The sequence below is a fragment of the Pleurodeles waltl genome, chromosome 5 (genome assembly GCF_031143425.1).
Source record: "Pleurodeles waltl isolate 20211129_DDA chromosome 5, aPleWal1.hap1.20221129, whole genome shotgun sequence".
Taxonomy (NCBI): Eukaryota; Metazoa; Chordata; class Amphibia; order Caudata; family Salamandridae; genus Pleurodeles; species Pleurodeles waltl.
Genome location: NC_090444.1, coordinates 1,715,967,354 through 1,715,986,835, shown reverse-complemented (window position 1 = coordinate 1,715,986,835; position 19,482 = coordinate 1,715,967,354). Strand labels below are relative to the sequence as shown.

The following is a 19,482-nucleotide window of genomic DNA, read 5'->3' as shown; positions in this document are numbered from 1 at the left end:
CGAACCACGAATGGACCCCAAACCTATGTGACCTTGTAGAGGGTCGCTGGGACTATTAGAAAATAGTGAGAGTTAGAAAAATAACCCTCCCCAAGACCCTGAAAAGTGAATGCAAAGTGCACTAAAGTTCCCCTAAGGACAAAGAAGTCGTGTTAGAGGAATAATGCAGGAAAGACACAAACCAGCAATGCAACAACTGTGGATTTCCAATCTAGGGTACCTGTGGAACAAGGGGACCAAGTCCAAAAGTCACAAGCAAGTCGGAGATGGGCAGATGCCCAGGAAATGCCAGCTGCGGGTGCAAAGAAGCTTCGACTGGACAGAAGAAGCTGAGGTTTCTGCAGGAACGAAAAGGGCTAGAGACTTCCCCTTTGGTGGACGGATCCCTCTTGCCGTGGAGAGTCGTTCAGAAGTGTTTTCCCGCTGAAAGAACGCCAACAAGCCTTGCTAGCTGCAAATCGTGCGTTTGGCGTTTTTGGACGCTGCTGGGGCCCAGGAGGGACCAGGAGGTCGCAAATTGGACCTGAAGAGAGAGGGGACGTCGAGCAAGACAAAGAGCCCTCACTGAAGCAGGTAGCACCCGGAGAAGTGCCAAAAACAGGCACTACGAGGATGCGTGAAACGGTGCTCACCGAAGTTGCACAAAGGAGTCCCACGTCGCCGGAGACCAACTTAGAAAGTCGTGCAAGGCAGGTTAGAGTGCCGTGGACTCAGGCTTGGCTGTGCACAAAGGATTTCCGCCGGAAGTGCACAGGGGCCGGAGTAGCTGCAAAGTCGCGGTTCCCAGCAATGCAGCCCAGCGAGGTGAGGCAAGGACTTACCTCCACCAAACTTGGACTGAAGAGTCACTGGACTGTGGGGGTCACTTGGACAGAGTCGCTGGATTCGAGGGACCTCGCTCGTTGTGCTGAGAGGAGACCCAAGGGACCGGTAATGCAGCTTTTTGGTGCCTGCGGTTGCAGGGGGAAGATTCCGTCGACCCACGGGAGATTTCTTCGGAGCTTCTGGTGCAGAGAGGAGGCAGACTACCCCCACAGCATGCACAAGCAGGAAAACAGTCGAGAAGGCGGCAGGATCAGCGTTACAGAGTTGCAGTAGTCGTCTTTGCTACTATGTTGCAGGTTTGCAGGCTTCCAGCGCGGTCAGCAGTCGATTCCTTATCAGAAGGTGAAGAGGGAGATGCAGAGGAACTCGGATGAGCTCTTGCATTCGTTATCTAAAGTTTCCCCAGAGACAGAGACCCTAAATAGCCAGAAAAGAGGGTTTGGCTACCTAGGAGAGAGGATAGGCTACTAACACCTGAAGGAGCCTATCAGCAGGAGTCTCTGACGTCACCTGGTGGCACTGGCCACTCAGAGCAGTCCAGTGTGCCAGCAGCACCTCTGTTTCCAAGATGGCAGAGGTCTGGAGCACACTGGAGGAGCTCTGGACACCTCCCAGGGGAGGTGCAGGTCAGGGGAGTGGTCACTCCCCTTTCCTTTGTCCAGTTTCGCGCCAGAGCAGGGGCTAAGGGGTCCCTGAACCGGTGTAGACTGGCTTATGCAGAATTGGGCACATCTGTGCCCAAGAAAGCATTTCCAGAGGCTGGGGGAGGCTACTCCTCCCCTGCCTTCACACCATTTTCCAAAGGGAGAGGGTGTCACACCCTCTCTCAGAGGAAGTTCTTTGTTCTGCCATCCTGGGCCAGGCCTGGCTGGACCCCAGGAGGGCAGATGCCTGTCTGAGGGGTTGGCAGCAGCAGCAGCTGCAGTGAAACCCCAGGAAGGGCAGTTTGGCAGTACCAGGGTCTGTGCTACAGACCACTGGGATCATGGGATTGTGCCAACTATGCCAGGATGGCATAGAGGGGGCAATTCCATGATCATAGACATGTTACATGGCCATATTCGGAGTTACCATTGTGAAGCTACATATAGGTAGTGACCTATATGTAGTGCACGCGTGTAATGGTGTCCCCGCACTCACAAAGTTCAGGGAATTGGCTCTGAACAATGTGGGGGCACCTTGGCTAGTGCCAGGGTGCCCTCACACTAAGTAACTTTGCACCTAACCTTTACCAGGTAAAGGTTAGACATATAGGTGACTTATAAGTTACTTAAGTGCAGTGTAAAATGGCTGTGAAATAACGTGGACGTTATTTCACTCAGGCTGCAGTGGCAGGCCTGTGTAAGAATTGTCAGAGCTCCCCATGGGTGGCAAAAGAAATGCTGCAGCCCATAGGGATCTCCTGGAACCCCAATACCCTGGGTACCTTAGTACCATATACTAGGGAATTATAAGGGTGTTCCAGTAAGCCAATGTGAATTGGTAAAATTGGTCACTAGCCTGTTAGTGACAATTTGAAAGTAATGAGAGAGCATAACCACTGAGGTTCTGGTTAGCAGAGCCTCAGTGAGACAGTTAGGCACCACACAGGGAACATATACATGCACACCTATGAGCACTGGGGCCCTGTGTGACAGGGTCCCAGTGACACATACATATAGGCCACAAACCTATGAGCACTGGGGTCCTGACCAGCAGGATCCCAGTGACACATAACAAACATACTGAAAACATAGTGTTTTCACTATGAGCACTGAGGCCTGGCTATCAGGATCCCAGTGAGACAGTGAAAACAGTGACAAACACCCTGACATACACTCACAAACAGGCCAAAAGTGGGGGTAACAAGGCTAGAAAGAGGCTACCTTCTCACAAAGTGTCTGCCCACTAGTGCAGGGCTGTGCCCTCTTTGGTCATTTGGAGTCGCCCTGAGAGTGACCATACTTGGAGCACTCTGTACATTGGGGTACAAACCTCCCTGTCTTATGATCAAAAACCCCTTTCTTTTTAGAATCAAATTGGGACTGGTTACCACTATTCCCTTGGGAATTATTTTGGAGGCCTTTAGAGAACTCCTTGTTTTTTTGTTTTTTCTCCCTTCTCTTTCGTCTGTTTGGATCCTGACCACCTTTGTGGGTGTCCCTCTCAGATACCTATTTGGACATTCTGGTGCTAGCTCAGAGGTCTGCCTCCTTAGCAAACTTCCTGGGCTCTGTCAGCTTACTGTAAACTTGGTGCCAGCTCATCTCTGTAAAACAAATACTGAGCATATGCTCTCTCAGGATTAAATTGTACAACCCACTATAATCACAGACTTTGCTGCCCCGCACCCAGCCACTCAGTGCCTTACTGGAGTAATCAATGAAGTCTACTCAGTGTTGGCTGGGCAGCTTGCTACTGTCCCTGAATCTTTGACAACACTTCTCAGGGGTTACTCCAAATTTGGCAATCAATCATGTTCCTGTCCTCAACCTCTAATGTCAGAAGTGTGTCCCTCCCAAGTGTAGGCACATGTTTCCACAGACCCGCCCCCCAGTGCTCTTCAGAAACCCCAAGTGCCCTCAGTGCAATTTCATAAGCAGAAAACAACTTGTCAATGCCATCTCCTGACACATAACTGGGTACTAAATTCTTTGGTATACGAACTTTCTTCTCTCCAACAGGTCCTGCATGTATGCTGCCAACATTACTGCTGGATTCAGACTGCCTAGCCTTGAGCTTCAACTTTTTCAGACTCAGTTCATGAGCCAATAGAAGTTTCCTCTCAGCTAAGGGCCTTTCAGCCACAGCCTGTCTCTCCTCTGCCTCCATTTTTAATCTTGCCAACTGCAGCCTGAATTCTCTCTCCTCTCTCCTTTCCTCTGCGATCAGGCTGTGACTTGAGACACTGCTCCCTAGCTTCACACATAACTAGGGGTGTCATCCCCCACTGCTGTTGGCAGCTCCTCTGGAGAGCCAGCCACTTTCTCCCCCAACTCATCATGCTCCTGACAGCAGGATTCTGCCCAGGCCCTCAGTGCCTTTTGGTACTCCTCCTCAATGCGTAGCTACCTCCATTCCCTTGCAAAAGCCCTTCAGCTAGTTAACTGTGTATCCCTCCAGCTTAGCCAGGGCAAACTCCACAGCTCCACTTGTGGACCCAGCCAGAGACATGATGTACAGGATTGACTAAAGATTGTGAAGCAGGGAAAGTGTGCAGAAGAAGAAAACAAATTAAATTGACCTTTAACTATAGGTAGGTAGTGTGCAAGGAGCTATTGTTTGGCACTGCACAAACACAAGTCATATCCCACTGCTGCCACCAATGTTAGAAACTGAGTCTTCAGTTGGCAGAGGTATACACCCTTGTCCAAGTAGGGACCACAATCCCAGTCAGGGTAAGTCACAACACAACCCAAATTATTCTGTGCTCCCCCTCGGGTAGCTTGGCACAGAGCAGGCAGGATTATCTTAGAAGGCAATGTGTAAAGTATTTGTGCAATAATTCATACAGTAACACAGTGAAAACACCACAAAAATACACCACACAGATTCAGAAAAATAGGTAATATTTACCTGAATAGAATAAGGTCAAAACAAGCTTAGAAACTCAATAGCTCCAACTGGTGTATCACAGCATTGTGACAGAGTTGTTACCAATAATCCAACACCACAGGCGTTAGTCAAGGAGTAACATGGACGCACAGGCACAGTACCTTGGAAAACAAAGAAACAAAGATGTTTCATGGAGTCAAGGAGGTGAAGCGTCGCTGGAGTAGGGGTGACGTCAGTCACTTATTGCGTCTGGGGAGGTGAGGCATCAGTTCCGTACTGCGCGGCAGGAGAGGCGAGGTGTCCTGGTGACCCGGTGAGGTCAGTCAAGACGTGATGAGTCGACTTTGCAGTGTCGCAATCAGGCTGCATGACATCAGCTGCATAACGGCAATGTCGGAATTGCATTGCAGGCCGCGGGTCATTGCGTGCAGCGAGGTCCACATGGCAAAGTAGCTGCAGCGTTGGTGCTGGCATCGCTGAAGTCGTTCCTAGTGGTGCTGAACTCGGAAAACTAGCTAAAAGCCAGCTGGTGAAGTCTTTGTTGGCCCTGAGACTTCAGAACATGAGGCAAGCTCAATCCAAGCCCTTGGAGAGCACTTTTGGGAAAGGCATAGCCCTTCTAGCAACGTCAGAGGCCAGCAGGTAGCTGGGTAGCAGTCCTTCTCAGCAAAGCAGTCCAGATAAGTTCTTTGGGCAGCCAGGCAGTTCCTCTGACAGAGTTCAGGTGTCCCAATTCATATACCCCAAATGCCTTTAAAGTAGGAGAAACGTCAAAAAGTGGTTTTGAAGTGCACAAGTTCCCCATTCTGCCCAGTCTTGTCTGTCAGAATCCCTGTGGGGGATTATCAGTCCTTTGTGTAATGCCAGACCACTGGCCTTTGAATTATAAGAGAGAGCCCCTCCACCCTTCCTTCCCAGGGAGACCCATTCAGTATGCAGATGAATGCAGATGTGACTGAGTGTCCTATGTGTTATGGCTGTCTGGGTGGAATGCACAGGAGGAGCTGTCAACAAGCACAGACCAGATGTGGCTTGGAGACAGGCTGTAAGGCACCGATGCCAGTGCTTTCTAAAAATGGCATTTCTAAAACAGTAATATTAAATCCAACTCCACCAGTAAGCAGGATTTTCTATTATCATTCTGGCAATATTCAACATGAGAGGGCTACTCCTTCCAGATCAGAATCTACCACTTAAAATTATATGAGGGGAGTTCTAATGCCAGTCTATGGGAGGAGCAGGCCTCACAGTAGTGGAAAATGAATTGGTGGCATGTACAACACATAAGTACATGTCCTGCCTTTTACTTACAAAGCATCTTACCCTATGGGTTACCTAGGGCCTACCTTAAGGGTGAATTATATGTAGAATTTAGGCAAGTAGTTTTAAATGTCAAGTCAAAGTAGCAGGAAAGCTGCACACACAGGCCTTGCAATTGCATGCCTGAAACATTGTTATAGGGCTACTTATGTGGGTGGCACGGGCTGCAGGCCACCTAGTAGCAATTAATTTACAGCCCTGGGCATATGTAGTGCACTTGACTAAGGACTTACAAGTAAATTAAATAAGCCAGTTGGGTATGAGCCAATGTCACCATGTCTTAAGGAGAGAGCAGGTGCACTTTAGCTCTGATTAGCAGTGGTAAAGTACAGTCATAAAGCCAGCAAAAATGAGGTCAGAAAAAGGACTTTCAGGTACATTAAATATGCCAATTGGGTAGGAACGAATGTTACCATGTTTAGTGGAGGGAGCATATGCACTTTAGCACTGGTCAGCAGTGGTAAGGTGTGCAGAATCCTAAAACTAGTAAAAACAGGGTCAGAAAAATGAAGGGAGGAAAGCAGGCAAAAAGTTGGGGGATGGCCACCTTAAGGCTGCCAGGTTTAACACATCTTTAAAATGTTGTCGTTTTTAGTATCCAATGTTTATCATTTTACACTAGTATCCTTTCAAGGCCATGTGTTATTACATTTATTTTTCTATTTCTGCTCCCTTTTCTCCCCCCTCTCTCTTTTTTCTTCCTTATTTTCTAACTTAAATTTATAGTATCTGACTTTACATTGCATTCTAAGCTTGCATTTTCCCCCGCAATAAGTTACTTCTTATTATATCTCACATTTGTAACTTACATTGTAATGTCCTTGCATTTATTACTTCTCATGATTCAATGTCTCTACCAATTTCTGGTCAGATAACCCGAAAGATCATAGTAATGTTTGCGACATAGATGGTCCTTCGTTGCATTTATTACTTCTCATGATTCAATGTCTCTACCAATTTCTGGTCAGATAACCCGAAAGATCATAGTAATGTTTGCGACATAGATGGTCCTTCTACATGTTCCCCAGAGAGCTTAGTTCATTCAGGATTCCTCTATAGCTGGATTTTCCCTACATGAGTTTATCAGGCGATGAAAGAGCCGCTGTTGTGCAGTACTCAATCTTCAAATGAAGAGCACAGTTCATACCCATTCTATATAGAGAAGTTTACCAGCTTCATCTTTCTGAATTAGCAGTTATTTGGAAATAATATTTAAAGTACTGGCCCCAACCCCTGGCAATTCACCATAGCTACAACTCTAACATTATGGTCATTGTCAGGAGACATATTGCACATTGTGGCCATGAGTGAAGATAGGAGCAAAAGCAAGAGTGGCCGGGTAGAGGTGAAGACTTAAAGCATCGTTTCCTAATCATGCTGCCAATAGTTAACTAATCAGTACCTCTTTCCTGCGTATGGGGTTTAGCTACTTTATGAAATGAGACAGCAATACCAAGCCACCATTCACACACGCCACATGATTGAACCTACTAACTAACTGGGGTGTGGGGTATAAGATCTTCTCCAGAGCATCGAGCTGGAGACAGAACAGGAGAATAATGAGTCTTTGAGTAGTGGATAGACTCAGATCTAGGTTTCAATTTGACTTCACTTTACCTAATAAATTAAAGAAAATAATCTCCTCAATATGTGAGTCTGTCCGCCATTCACGCACAAGTATGGAACAAACACAATTTACTCCTTATTGAATACTTACATGAAATGGAAACACATTATTTGTGCACTTACCTGAAGTCACGTTTACACTTGTGACATTTAACTGTGTACCATTGATTGTTTCTTCAATTTGCAGTTCTTTTAAAAAGTCTTGGAGAGCTTTTAAGATGGTTGAATTCGCAACATGCACCCCAATATCGACAATGAATTCTTGAGGCGTGGGCTCTGTTACAAAAAATTCAATTTTATAAGTTGAGCAACATGTCCATCTCAATCAGTAAGACTCACTATGATAATCAACCATTGACGCGAAAAAAGTAACATTGTGTTCTCTCTTTTCAAACTTACAGCAAAATCAGGAATGCTTTCTCCTGAGACATCTTTGAGACAGGTATTAAGCATGTGGTTATTCGGAATGCGCCAGCGACCTTAACATTGTTCTGTAGTGGAATGGCTATAATGGCAACTTCAGGAAGGGTTCCTTGGGTCCTCCCCGAAGTAAACTGATGATTGTCTAGTAAAGTGTTTATTTTGTAAGCAGGTTTCACTTATCTTTTTTGTTAATTGACTTTTAGTTATTATATATGTATAACAACATACATCATACACAAACACATCTGTCCATGTTAGGTATTGCAGAATTGGTCATAGAAAGCACTGTGAATATTGTTCATATATATCAGTTAGCCAGTAGATACCTTTATCTCTTTGTTAACACATCCTCTCGTTTCTATTTCCCGGTCTTTTAAATGCCATCAGACCTGGACATCACATATGCCGTGATCGGGCCCCAGGTATCCTTTGGCCTCAATGGTTTCGGGTGTTATTTTGCTTACAATTCTAATTGAGTTTGGCAATATGTCAGCTCATACACCCAGGTGTTTATCATGGGTACTGTTTTTGCTCCCCAATGCATTGCAAACCTTCGCTTTGCCAGCAGGAGCGCCACTGTCACTAGTTTACTGTTTGGATATTTGTTATCAGACCCAGCAAACACACTTGAGGAGAGCATTACACCTCCTCCATTACCATTTCAGCCAGGGCACATGTCACTTTCAACCTGTACTGCTTGGTCTGAGCACAATTCCAAGCGAGGTGCATGAAACCCACACCCCGTCTCCCACTGCGCACAGGTGGTATCTTCTCATAAACCATATCTAAAGAGTGGTTCAGGGGTGTAATTCATTTGATGTAGGTATTTAAAATGAATAATTCTCAAATTACAGTTAGAAGTAAGTCAATCCATGAGGGAACAGTACCAGCCCCAATCCTTTGTACTAAGTGGCCCATCTAGTACAGCATTCCACCTCTCTAGGGCGGCCTGTGTCGTGGCTTGACCATCTAGTTATGGTGCCTTATATAATTTAGTGACTAGTTGTGTATGTAGGGTGCTACTGAATAATATCTGTAATGCCCCAAGAGTCGGGGTGCTGCAGGAAACGCGGGTAAAGCTCCTGCAGCACCGCCTGCAGCCTAAAATAGATAAACAACATAAACGAGTTTGTGGCTTCTCCCCCTGTGAATTCAGTCAGTTCTACAAATATCCCCTCAGGATAGAGGTCACCCATAGTCCTCAGCCCCATCTCACTCCTTTTTTGGAGTGCTAGCTTTTCCTGTGTGACTGAGATTTCAGGATGATGGTGCCCTGGCACCCAGCATTCTCCATGCTCTTAGAGTACAGGTCACAGGATTAATGTCCTCTCTTAATCTTTCCGCCATTTATGAGGCAGTAGTGTAGTAAGTGGCAAAGGGTGGGCATCATATGGTGGATATGGGGTTGGATGGTATCAATAATGAGCAAATTGCGCCTGGGCATATAAATAATACAGCTGGAGATCTGAAGCATTAAATCCACCTTTATCATACGGTAAGGTGATGATTTCCCAGCTAACTCTAGGTTGCTTGTCAGCCCATGCCTAAGTTACCAATAATGAACAATTGTTTTTGAAGAAGTATTGTGTCAGGGTAATACGTATATTAGTAAACAAATAGAGCATTTTAGGTAATATAATCATTTTCATGACTGCTATTGGATCAGCTAGAGACAGTGGGAGTCGAATCCATCTCGTAATCTGATCTTCAAGTTTTGCGACTGCCCTTCCATAATTGTACCGTATTACGAAGTCTGGGTCTCTATGGACCCATATACCTAAATAATTGACAGGGTCTGTGTCCCATTATAATGGAAAATCTAATTGATATGGAAGTGTGGATGGGGTCCACAGAAGGATGGTGGATTTCATCCAATTAATACTTAGGCCAGAGTAGTGTTCATATCTGATATACTCATGTATGACGTGTGACAGGTGCTTAAGTGGTTCTCACACATAAAGCACAATATCGTCGGCATATAACAACATAGCTAAGGGGAGCCACATGAAGCGCATGGCTGTAGCCACATGCCTCAGAAGGATCAGACAAGCCAATGGTTCTAATGCTAAGGTGAATAACATGGGCGATAATAGACACCCTTGACATGTGCCTCTGTATATGTGTAGCGGTTCAGAGATACACCCATTTACCTGCACTCCAACTTTCAGGGCAATATACAGCAGCCAGATCCATCGAAGGAAGGCCTGCAGCATCCCCATTCAATGTAGGATTGTAAACATATACTTCCATTCAGTCCAATCAAATGCCTTAGCAGCATTTAAAAGCACCACCACAGCCTGTAGATAAGCATCCAAGTAGTGTAGTGGTGCAAAAAGTGTGCGTACGTTGTGTGTCATTGATATAGTGGGAACAAATCCTGATTGATCTGGAAGAAGCAGGTTGGGAAGCATTGCTTTAATCCTAGTTGTCAATATGTTAGCCAGGATCTTGGCATCTATGTTAATAAGCAACAGAGGGCAATACGATTCACATTTGTCTGGTGGCTTGTCTGGTTTTAGCATGATTAGTATGAGGGTTTTGCATAGTGATGGTGGCAAAGTCTGTGTTTCATACACTTCCATATGAACCACGTGTAACTGTGGCACTAGTATGTCTGCAAACTCTTCATATAATTCAAGCCATCAATCCGTGGATATTGGCAATCTGGGAGTACTTGGATTGTATCTTTCATCTCCTTTACTGTCAGAGGTTGTGTTAAACATTCTCTTTGCTCCAGCGAGAGCCAAGCCAGTGCTATATCCTTGAGACATGCAGCGGTGTTTGCTTCTGATGCCATATCCTGAGTGTCATATAGTTGAGTGTAAAAATCTTTGAAAGAGTTGAGTATGTTTGGGGTGTCTTAGTGCGTCTCACCAGAGAGAGTGGTAACGGTCGTGATATGAGTTTGTGGCCACTGGTGTTGCAGTTTCATTATCAGGCTATGGCCTGGACACCACCCCTCCCCATATGCTCTTGCTACGTGTCATTTTGAGCGGTGTCTTACTTCTTGGTCCACTATCTCATTGTACTCAGTAATGAGTTCTCTGATAGCTACAAGATCATGTGGACAAGACGTGATCACGTAGTGTTTTTCCAGAGTGTGTATTTTCTGTTCTATGTTTGTCATTATGATCCGTAACACCTTCATCACCCCTGCCTGATAGCTAATGCATTTACCCTGAATGGTAACTTTAAATGCCTCCCATAATGTAGCAGCTTTTTCCACAGACCCCACAATTTCCTTGAAATATACTGTAATTGTAATGTGCACAGTGTCCCGAAATAGAGGGTCTAACAAAGTTGTGGGTTTAAGGCAGCATGCGAACAGAGAAGGTGTTTGTGTAAGTAATGTCACCCCAATTTTACTGGGGCATGCTCTGATAATGTGCGCAGCAGGTGATTTCCCCTTCTGTCCACATGCTCACCTCCCAGGTAACCAGCCAATAGTCCAACCTTGACCATGTGCCATGCACTGAGGAGGTGAAGGTGCCCTCCCGTCATTAGGGTTTCTCATCCGCCAAACATTCACCAGTCCCTCATCTAGCATTCCCTCCCAAATTACTCTTGCGGCTTGTTTCCCTTGCCAGTAGCTGAGCAGTGTGTAGGTCTGATCTCCTATATAATTACTGATGCCTAAAGTGTATATCATCTATTCCACAGTTTAGTATAGAATTATGGGTCATCTGTATTCGTTCCATTTGTGATCACAAGAGTGATTATTGTGCCACTAAGGTCTCCTTGCACTATTACCCAACGCCCTTCATCATCTGTTTCAGAGTGGGCTATTTTAAAGGGGACTCCCTTTTTATCAGAACCATAACTCCTCTAGAATATGATGACTAGGAAGATGCTATCGGCATACTTGCCCATCTGGCTCCTGTATGCCCTTCAGTGGATTTGATTAGGTGTGATTCTTGAATTAGCACTACTTGCAGTTGATGTCGGTCCAGATATGCTAGCACTTGGCGTGTTTTTTGGGGTTATTTAGCTCCAGAACTTTCCACGTTAGGAAAGTTATTTACCCTTTACCAGGTCTTGGCATCTATCCCTGAGCTTCATCTTGTGTGCTACTGTCAATCTCAATCTGACCCCTCTGACCCAGTGTATGGGATCCATATTGTGCAAGTGTCAATGACGCGATATCAATACCAACAAACAATTCTCCCCAACTTACTCCAGCATCCCAATCATGCCAAACACAACCCTCATTCCCGGCAGCAAACCAGCTATTCTCATATGCCAACAAAAAAGAACTGAGGTCCGCAAATCGCTGTCTGGAACCAAAAGAGTACATGTGGGGTTTACCCATTTGGGTGGGCTAACAGAGGCACCACTCTCCCCTGCAATAAACATAGGGGGCTGGGGACTTTATAAGATAGCAGCATGTTCCAATTAAAGGACAGGAAATCCCTGCAAGGCTTCTAAGGTAGGACAATCTCCAACACCCCCCAGCGGTTTCTTGAAGAGGTATGTCACTGGTATTGGTCTCATGCCAAGCAGGTCTGAACTAATGAAAACTAAGCGCTGGCTCGGGCAGCTCTATGAAGGTAATTGTTGAGGCTCTGGCTCGCTTCTCTTGAAGGTGAGCAGGCATGCCTCTGTCCAACTGATACCAAAAAGGCTGCAGAACGGTTACATTTGTTGTTGTGTTGGAAAGTCAGTACTTCGGGTCATTAATTTCCGATGCAGGCAGCTTGGGTCTTTTGATGTAATCATTTTTAGAAAATCTATTGCTGCTTTTGGGTAGGGTAGTTTTTTCTCCTTTGCCCCCTAGCCAACTCAAACTCTAGCTGGAAAAAGCATTGCATAAGATATTCCTGCTTGATGCATCTTTTTTCACAGGTAGAAACTCCTTCATTGCCATCTGACTGCAGCCGGGAAGGCCAGGAAGAATGAAACAACACATACTTGGTACTGTAAATCCTTGACTTCCATGAACAATGGAGCAAGATTGTAATTGTGTCAGGGAGTCTTCTTTAGTAAAAAGAACTGCGTCAGGACCCCACAGCACCTTGAGCACACCACTTCATAGCAGATGGTCAGGCTTTGTCTCAAAGCTAAGTGAAACCAGGGGACGCCAGAGAGCCCAAAGCAAAATAGCCGAACATTAGTGATGCTCTGCCGGCTTGGGCACATAATCCTCCAATAATCTGACACATCAGTGAGCAAATATCTCAATAATCAAAGTGACTACAAGATGAAAGGCAACAGCGCACTGCCATCTGAACAACATGGGCAAAAGTATTTAAAAACAATACTTAGCGAAGACTGGAGCAGAGCTGGCTGCTGGAGCTGAAAATTATACACATGAGCAGAGAGAGGGCTGTGGCTAAAAGGCGAGCTGCATCACGTGTGAATGGCCGCTGTGGATCCTGGGGGAGCTGGCGTGGGTGTAGGGCAGTGGAGAGACTAATCGGTGGCCTGGAGATTGCCGGCTTGCTAGGGACGAGCTGGGTAGGAGTGTGAAGAAAAACACTGTCTATCGGCCCCTGAGCTGTTGGTCTGCTGGTTCTTCTCCCTTGCTCACCTGAGCGGTGGGCGGATAGAAGATTTATCTGATGAGTGAGTGCTGAAGAGTCTGCGGGGCACTTACATGAATGCATATAAAAAGGCCTCATGGCAGATGGCCTGAAACCGTAGCTGGAGGTGACACATATACAGAGTAGCAGAATTTCCACTCTAAGGAATGCCATTTTCAATTAAGGTGATAGATATTACTTCAGAATAGAATAAAACATGAGAGAATACCAATGCTTATTAACAACAGTTTGCAATCAAACTGACATGCTCAAATGTCTTTAGGTGCTTGCTGATATGTGCTGCCACATGTTGAATGTCTCTCATGGGAGCCAATGTGGTGTCAGGTAGACCATATTTCAGAGCAATGTCTCCATCTAATTTCTAGAGGACTAAGGCTTGCCTTGGACTATTGTCCTCAAGTTGAAGATAGGAACTGACTTCTTTAGAAGGGAAGGTAGATACCATTTGGTCTTGGTTTTCCCAGCAATGTGTTCTTTCAAGGAGTGTTCACTATCAAGGATGCAACTAATAGTCCTTCATGTCAACAGCTTGTCGATCATAACACTCTTTAGCTATGGCAGCCATGAGCATTTGTTGTCTGAATGAATCTGACAAGCAACCTTCAATAACTATGAGGTGGATTGCTTCTTTGTCATTAAATTAATTGAATCTGCAGTGTATTATAAGTCTATCCAGCCTGTCAAAAAATTAATCTATTGTTTCACCATGACTTTGTTGTTCCTGGCTGAAAATATATCTTTTGTAATCTACATATGGCACTGGATTGAATTTGAAGTGACGGCTTCTTTAATTGGAGCATTTTCTTTGTAACTCCTTCGACACCATCACCAGCAAGAGTTTTGAGGTACTTGATAATCTTTTAGTTATCTGTTTCTTCCAGTGCATCGATGAAATCATCAAATGTCTCTATCCAAGCAGTCCATCTATCATCAATATTTTACTTTTTGGCTGTTTTGAAAGGTGGTGGTGGTTACATGAAGGCGACAGCATTGTTACTGTTCAGAGGATTGGCTGAAACTATGACTGGCGCTCTCTCCGTCTCCCCCTGTTGGTTCATGCATGCTATCTCTGAGGACTCATGACTTGCTAGCCTCTGGAGCATCTTTGAAAGTCTGTGTAACAATAGCCTCTTTCTTGGTCTACATAGAAGCCTTTCACTTGCTGGATACTTCTGGAGTTGTGCTGAGCCGCCACCAAAAAGCTTTGGTGGTGTGCCGATTCAAGTATTGAACAGCTTCATAAGTATAACCCCAGTCCTTCTTCTTGGGTCTCCTCACCTGCCATTGAGGTTTTAAGGCTCTTATCTTCAAGTATTAGGTATGTGTAACTATAACATGCTTCTTTATCATTATGTCAACTAGCACTTTTTTCTATATCTGTTTGTGGCTGCCTTTAGAGGTATGACTCCATGCTCTGTGTAACTTTACATTGCATAATAACACAGAACCTTTCTGTATGACTTTGTTCATAGTTTCTTGACCACTGGCACATAGACTTCTTAATAAAGCTTTCTTTACCTTGACTCCACGAGCCCTCATCATTGATTCAACACTTTGACTAAGACATGTGGCATGCACAAGCAGTTTGCTTGGACCACTGCAAACTCTTCAGGAGAGCACTGTTGATTTTTAATTACTTATCCCCTATCTTGTTGCCAGTTGTAGCATCCTCCCCAGCCTGGGTCCCACCAATGACTATGCCACACACAGAGCTATATAATTACATTCTTTATTCATCTGCGTGTAACCGCAAACTCCACATTCTGAACTTGCCTTCTCTGTACCATGTTCTAGCACTTATGTCATAATCCTACAGAGTCCTTCAGGATCCAAAAAGGCTCCACAAAACACCACACAGCATATGGTAATAATAGCAAGAGAACTCAGGTGTTTAATGTATTTGCTCTATCAATATCTGTACCATCTCTTGTAATGTTATTGTGCCTCCATCAGAACATAGAGTGTAATGTGCAGGCCATTGATTTATATGGTACATAACATAGCTCAGTATATTATTTATCTTGTTGTAGTGGTGCAGCAGGAGAAAGGTGGTGTGTTTCAAACTCCTGCATGCAACTGCGTCGGGCATTTCCCTTTTTACTTATTCACAAGGTGACCTGCAGGGTCAAGGTGTGCATGCATTGCAGCATGACATCACGGGGCCTGGCTCAGTGCCGTCTTACACTTGCTATGGACATCATTGCATTGACTCCAAGATTTTTTTATTATAAATACTAGAGTTAACACACCTGCTTCTGGGATCTATGTGTATTCTGCATGCTTCAGGGTATAATATTGACAAGAAAACGCCGGTAGTTCATTTACTTACAGAAGAAAAATGTGTAAAATATGGTCACAGGTTTGACTCATTTTAAAATAGCCTAAAGCACAGTGCATATGTTGCAGGACGCATGTTTGTATTTTAAGTAGGGTAGATTAGTAGGTTAATGCTTTTGCTGTAGCGGTCTGATTTTACCTGCAAATCACAAGTTATAATATGGTAATGAAGCTCAGTGAGTAATGTACCCGCACCAAAAAGCTGAATGTAAAATGAAAGGCATATGTTTGGAATCTTACAGGTTTCCTCTCATTCTTTTGTTATTCTATGCTTGCTAAAACAGATTCCTTGTTGTGGTAATGAACACCTATTAGTATGTGCAACCTAATTTTGTATCATTTACATCATATTTAATACCCCTGCCTGAGATATGAACAAGTGCAATTAACATCCGGTTCCTAGGTGATTTTCATAAAGCATGGTTGAAAGAATGTTGGTTGTAGTTTGGCCTCTCTGGGACGTGAGGTGGGGTTTGTGAAGTTTGACACTGGTGCTGTGAATAGGCCTGGTGTGCTGCAGAGTTTGTGAGAGTAGATGCAGTCATGTTTGCCTGTACTCATCCTACTGAAGGGATGGACTGAATCGTATGTAGAAACTGTCTTTTATGTGAACTGGAGAGTCCACCTAGAGGTAGGGGAGTTAACAAATTACCAAGGAAGGGCTGAGCCAGAGCCATGGCAATGGTCCGTTCCAGCTGTAAGAGCCAATGCATGTGCAGATCCCTAAAACTAGATCAAGCAGCATCATCATGTTAGCATGTGATAAGGTGTAGTAATTTTTTTTTAAAAAGCATACTTTAATATGCAAAAGCGTTTTGTCTTAGTACATCAGATCAGATCTTTGCAATGAGAAATATTTATTAAAAGTGATAGTTTTTAAACAGAATCTGAGAAACATGCCTGCTCCAGCATTAATGGCACTACAAGGCAATTCAGTTGCCATGTGTGAACTATGTGTGGCCAGGATTCCTATTATACACACAGCAAAATTATAGTTTATTAAATCATACACAAGAGGTTTTTGTAGAGCACAAATCTTGAATTCATCTATTTGAACTTGCTCTAATATATGAAATAGAATACAAAAGTGGCTTGATAAAATAGAGTACCTGTCTTGGATCGCGCATTTTGGTGAAGCAGAGGTGTCTGGAATGATCCCATATATTCTACTTTCAGGGCTCATTCTATGCTTTTTGGAAACCAGGAACCCCCACCTAAGCAATTTTTATCATTTGAACTACAACACATTACACAAAAATACAGAAACATCTATACCTCAAACACACAAATTATGAAATATTCTAGTTAATTCACAAACTAAAATACAAGAATTAATATTTCAGTTGTAATGTAAAGATTAGGGGCCAGATGTAGCAAAGAAACATTTTGCGAGTTGTAAATAGCGAGTCATAGCGACTCGCTATTTGCAACTCGCAAAATGTTATGCAGAACGGTGTCTCAGACACCGTCTGCAAGTCGGTATGGGGTCGCAATGACCCACCTCATGAATATTCATGAGGTGGGTCGCAAATTGCGGCCCCATACCGACTATGGGCACTCGCAAACATGGAGGCCTGCTGTAGTCAGCAGACCTCCGTGTTCGTGACTGCTTTAAATAAAGCAGTTTTTTTTTTTTAAGTGTTTTCCTTAAAGGGGACCCCTTCCAATTTGCGAGTGGGTTACCATCCACTTGAAGTGGATGGTAACTGCAACACCATTTGCGACCGCATATGCGGTCGCAAATGGTATTGCATACCACTAGGAATCGCAAATAGGAAGGGAACACCCCTTCCTATTTGCGATTCTGAAATGCATTTTGCGAGTCGGTCCGACTCGCAGAATGCATTTCTGCATAGGAAAATGCGATTTGCAACTCGCAAACGGCAGTTTTTGCCGTTTGCGAGTTGCAAATCCTTTCCTACATCTGGCCCTAGATCTTTTCAAAATCCTTTTGTTTTGTCAGAGCTTTCCATTGCTTCAGTTGAGGCCACCATCCATCATTTTTACATTCTGATTGCTGTACTTGTGCTGCACCCACGAATCAAGACAAGGATACAAACTTAATTCTTTTCTCTAAGTTCAAATTCTTTCACATGTACAGGGTGATTTCAAATGTTCAGTTTTGTTTTTATATGTATATACACTTTATAATTGCAATAATATTATTCAATTTTTCAAAAAGTTGAAGATGCCCTGATTTGGCATCATGGACCCTAATTTAAGAATCACTGATCTATAAGATTGACCAACCCAAATTCAAATATCATAAGATTAACACACCATTTTGCCTTAGCAGTATGTGTTTTCAATCAATCAATCAAGAAATTGTTGCATGAGACAACGAGGTAGTGTTATGCATCGAAAACACTTTAGGATTAGTTATTTGCTTTTCCGCAAATAGCATAGTGGGTTTTTCCTTTAAATGTGTAAGCACACCCACCTTTCAGTGTGTTAAAGAATTAAAGAGGAGAAGCTATGCTGAAAACAATTCCAGTAGCATCTATGCTATTATACCTTCTCTGAAATCTGTACTAGTCAGCATCCTGATTTGAGGTGAAAGGGACTTTGAGGGCAGTTTGTGTTGTGGACAATTCATAGTCTGCTTTGGTGGGGCACATTGCTTCTTGAATCTGCGGCATGGATAGATTCCTGTGATTTAAGAGGAAGCTGATGACCTACATGGGATGTCCAACTGGTGTTTTGGAACCCAGTGTAGACTGCATCCAGTTGTGGTGTAACTGTCTCTGCGTGGAATAGGATCATGTGTGGGAATTTACATGTAGCACTTTCCACCACATGATCACTAAAAACAATAACAATAATTCCATGACATGGTCATTAAAAACAATAACTTCTTGAATGTAATAGACTTTCTAGGATGCAGGCATTTCTGTAGAAGTAAGTTAGAAAGATTTTGATTTGTTTTCACTGTTGCACGGTTTTCTATTTATCTTTAACATGATGCTTAAAACACTACTTTTCATTGGGCACAATTTTCTATTGTTGTGATTTCTCATAGCTTTTTCAATATAAATGCATTGGTATGCATTGGTAGAAATGTTTCATTACTTTTGTGTTGATTTTGAACATGCCTTGTCACCACAGCTAAGCTATCAACGGTGGACTGGACTGCTGAACATACCTAAATAGGTCAGTGTCTCAGAGCTACTCATGGATATGTTATTTGGTAATGACAGTAGCTATTCTGTCCTACATCTACCAGGAGGTAATACAAGATTGCTGTTCCTGAAAATTGCGTTACTTATGACGACAAGTACTCAGTAAGAATTGATTTAATTTCCTATTCCTCTGAATGAGCTTTTATATAATATTGGGTACACACACAGGAAGGAAGTGTCCATGATGATAATGCTGAAGATTTTAAAGGTATGACCAGTGAAATCTGGATAGGTCACAGTTTCCTGCATGTTGTTTGCTTCAACGAATCACGACACGTCACAATTAGTAGATCTGTGTTTAAAATTTGTGAATGAAGAAAAAAGCACACCTATGGCTGAATGCTAGATTTAAATAAATATGTTAACAACATCAACAGCAAAATTATATGCAACATTAATTGACTTGAACAGTTCTATAAACACTATTAGTATGACACAGCTTTTTACCTGGATATTTAAAAGTACATAGAATTTGTTTTAGTTAATTGTCAAATAACCATATTGTGAATTTGCTTCTGTTAAGTGTTTTTGCGTATACTTCGTTCTGTGGAGTTGAACGAACTAATGTGACGAAAAAGAATGACAAATCATTGACTTGTACAATATCAGTCTAATCCAGTGTTTCTTAACCTTGGTTTTGTAGACCAATGGGAGTCTGGGATACCTACTCAAGGGGTCTTTCGCTGTATAAAAAAAAA

At 43.6% G+C, this 19,482-nt stretch overlaps 1 protein-coding gene across 5 annotated transcripts in view; it reads right to left on the bottom strand.

Moving 5' to 3' along the window:
• LOC138296696 (adhesion G protein-coupled receptor F5-like) overlaps window positions 1-19,482 on the bottom strand; it is a 1,100,568-nt gene that overhangs the window by 856,921 nt on the left and 224,165 nt on the right. For all 5 annotated transcript variants that reach the window (XM_069236068.1, XM_069236070.1, XM_069236069.1 and 2 more), the window contains one exon: window positions 7,429-7,581. In XM_069236068.1, coding sequence (XP_069092169.1) covers window positions 7,429-7,581 — 153 coding nt within the window. The remainder of the gene's footprint in view (window positions 1-7,428; window positions 7,582-19,482) is intronic.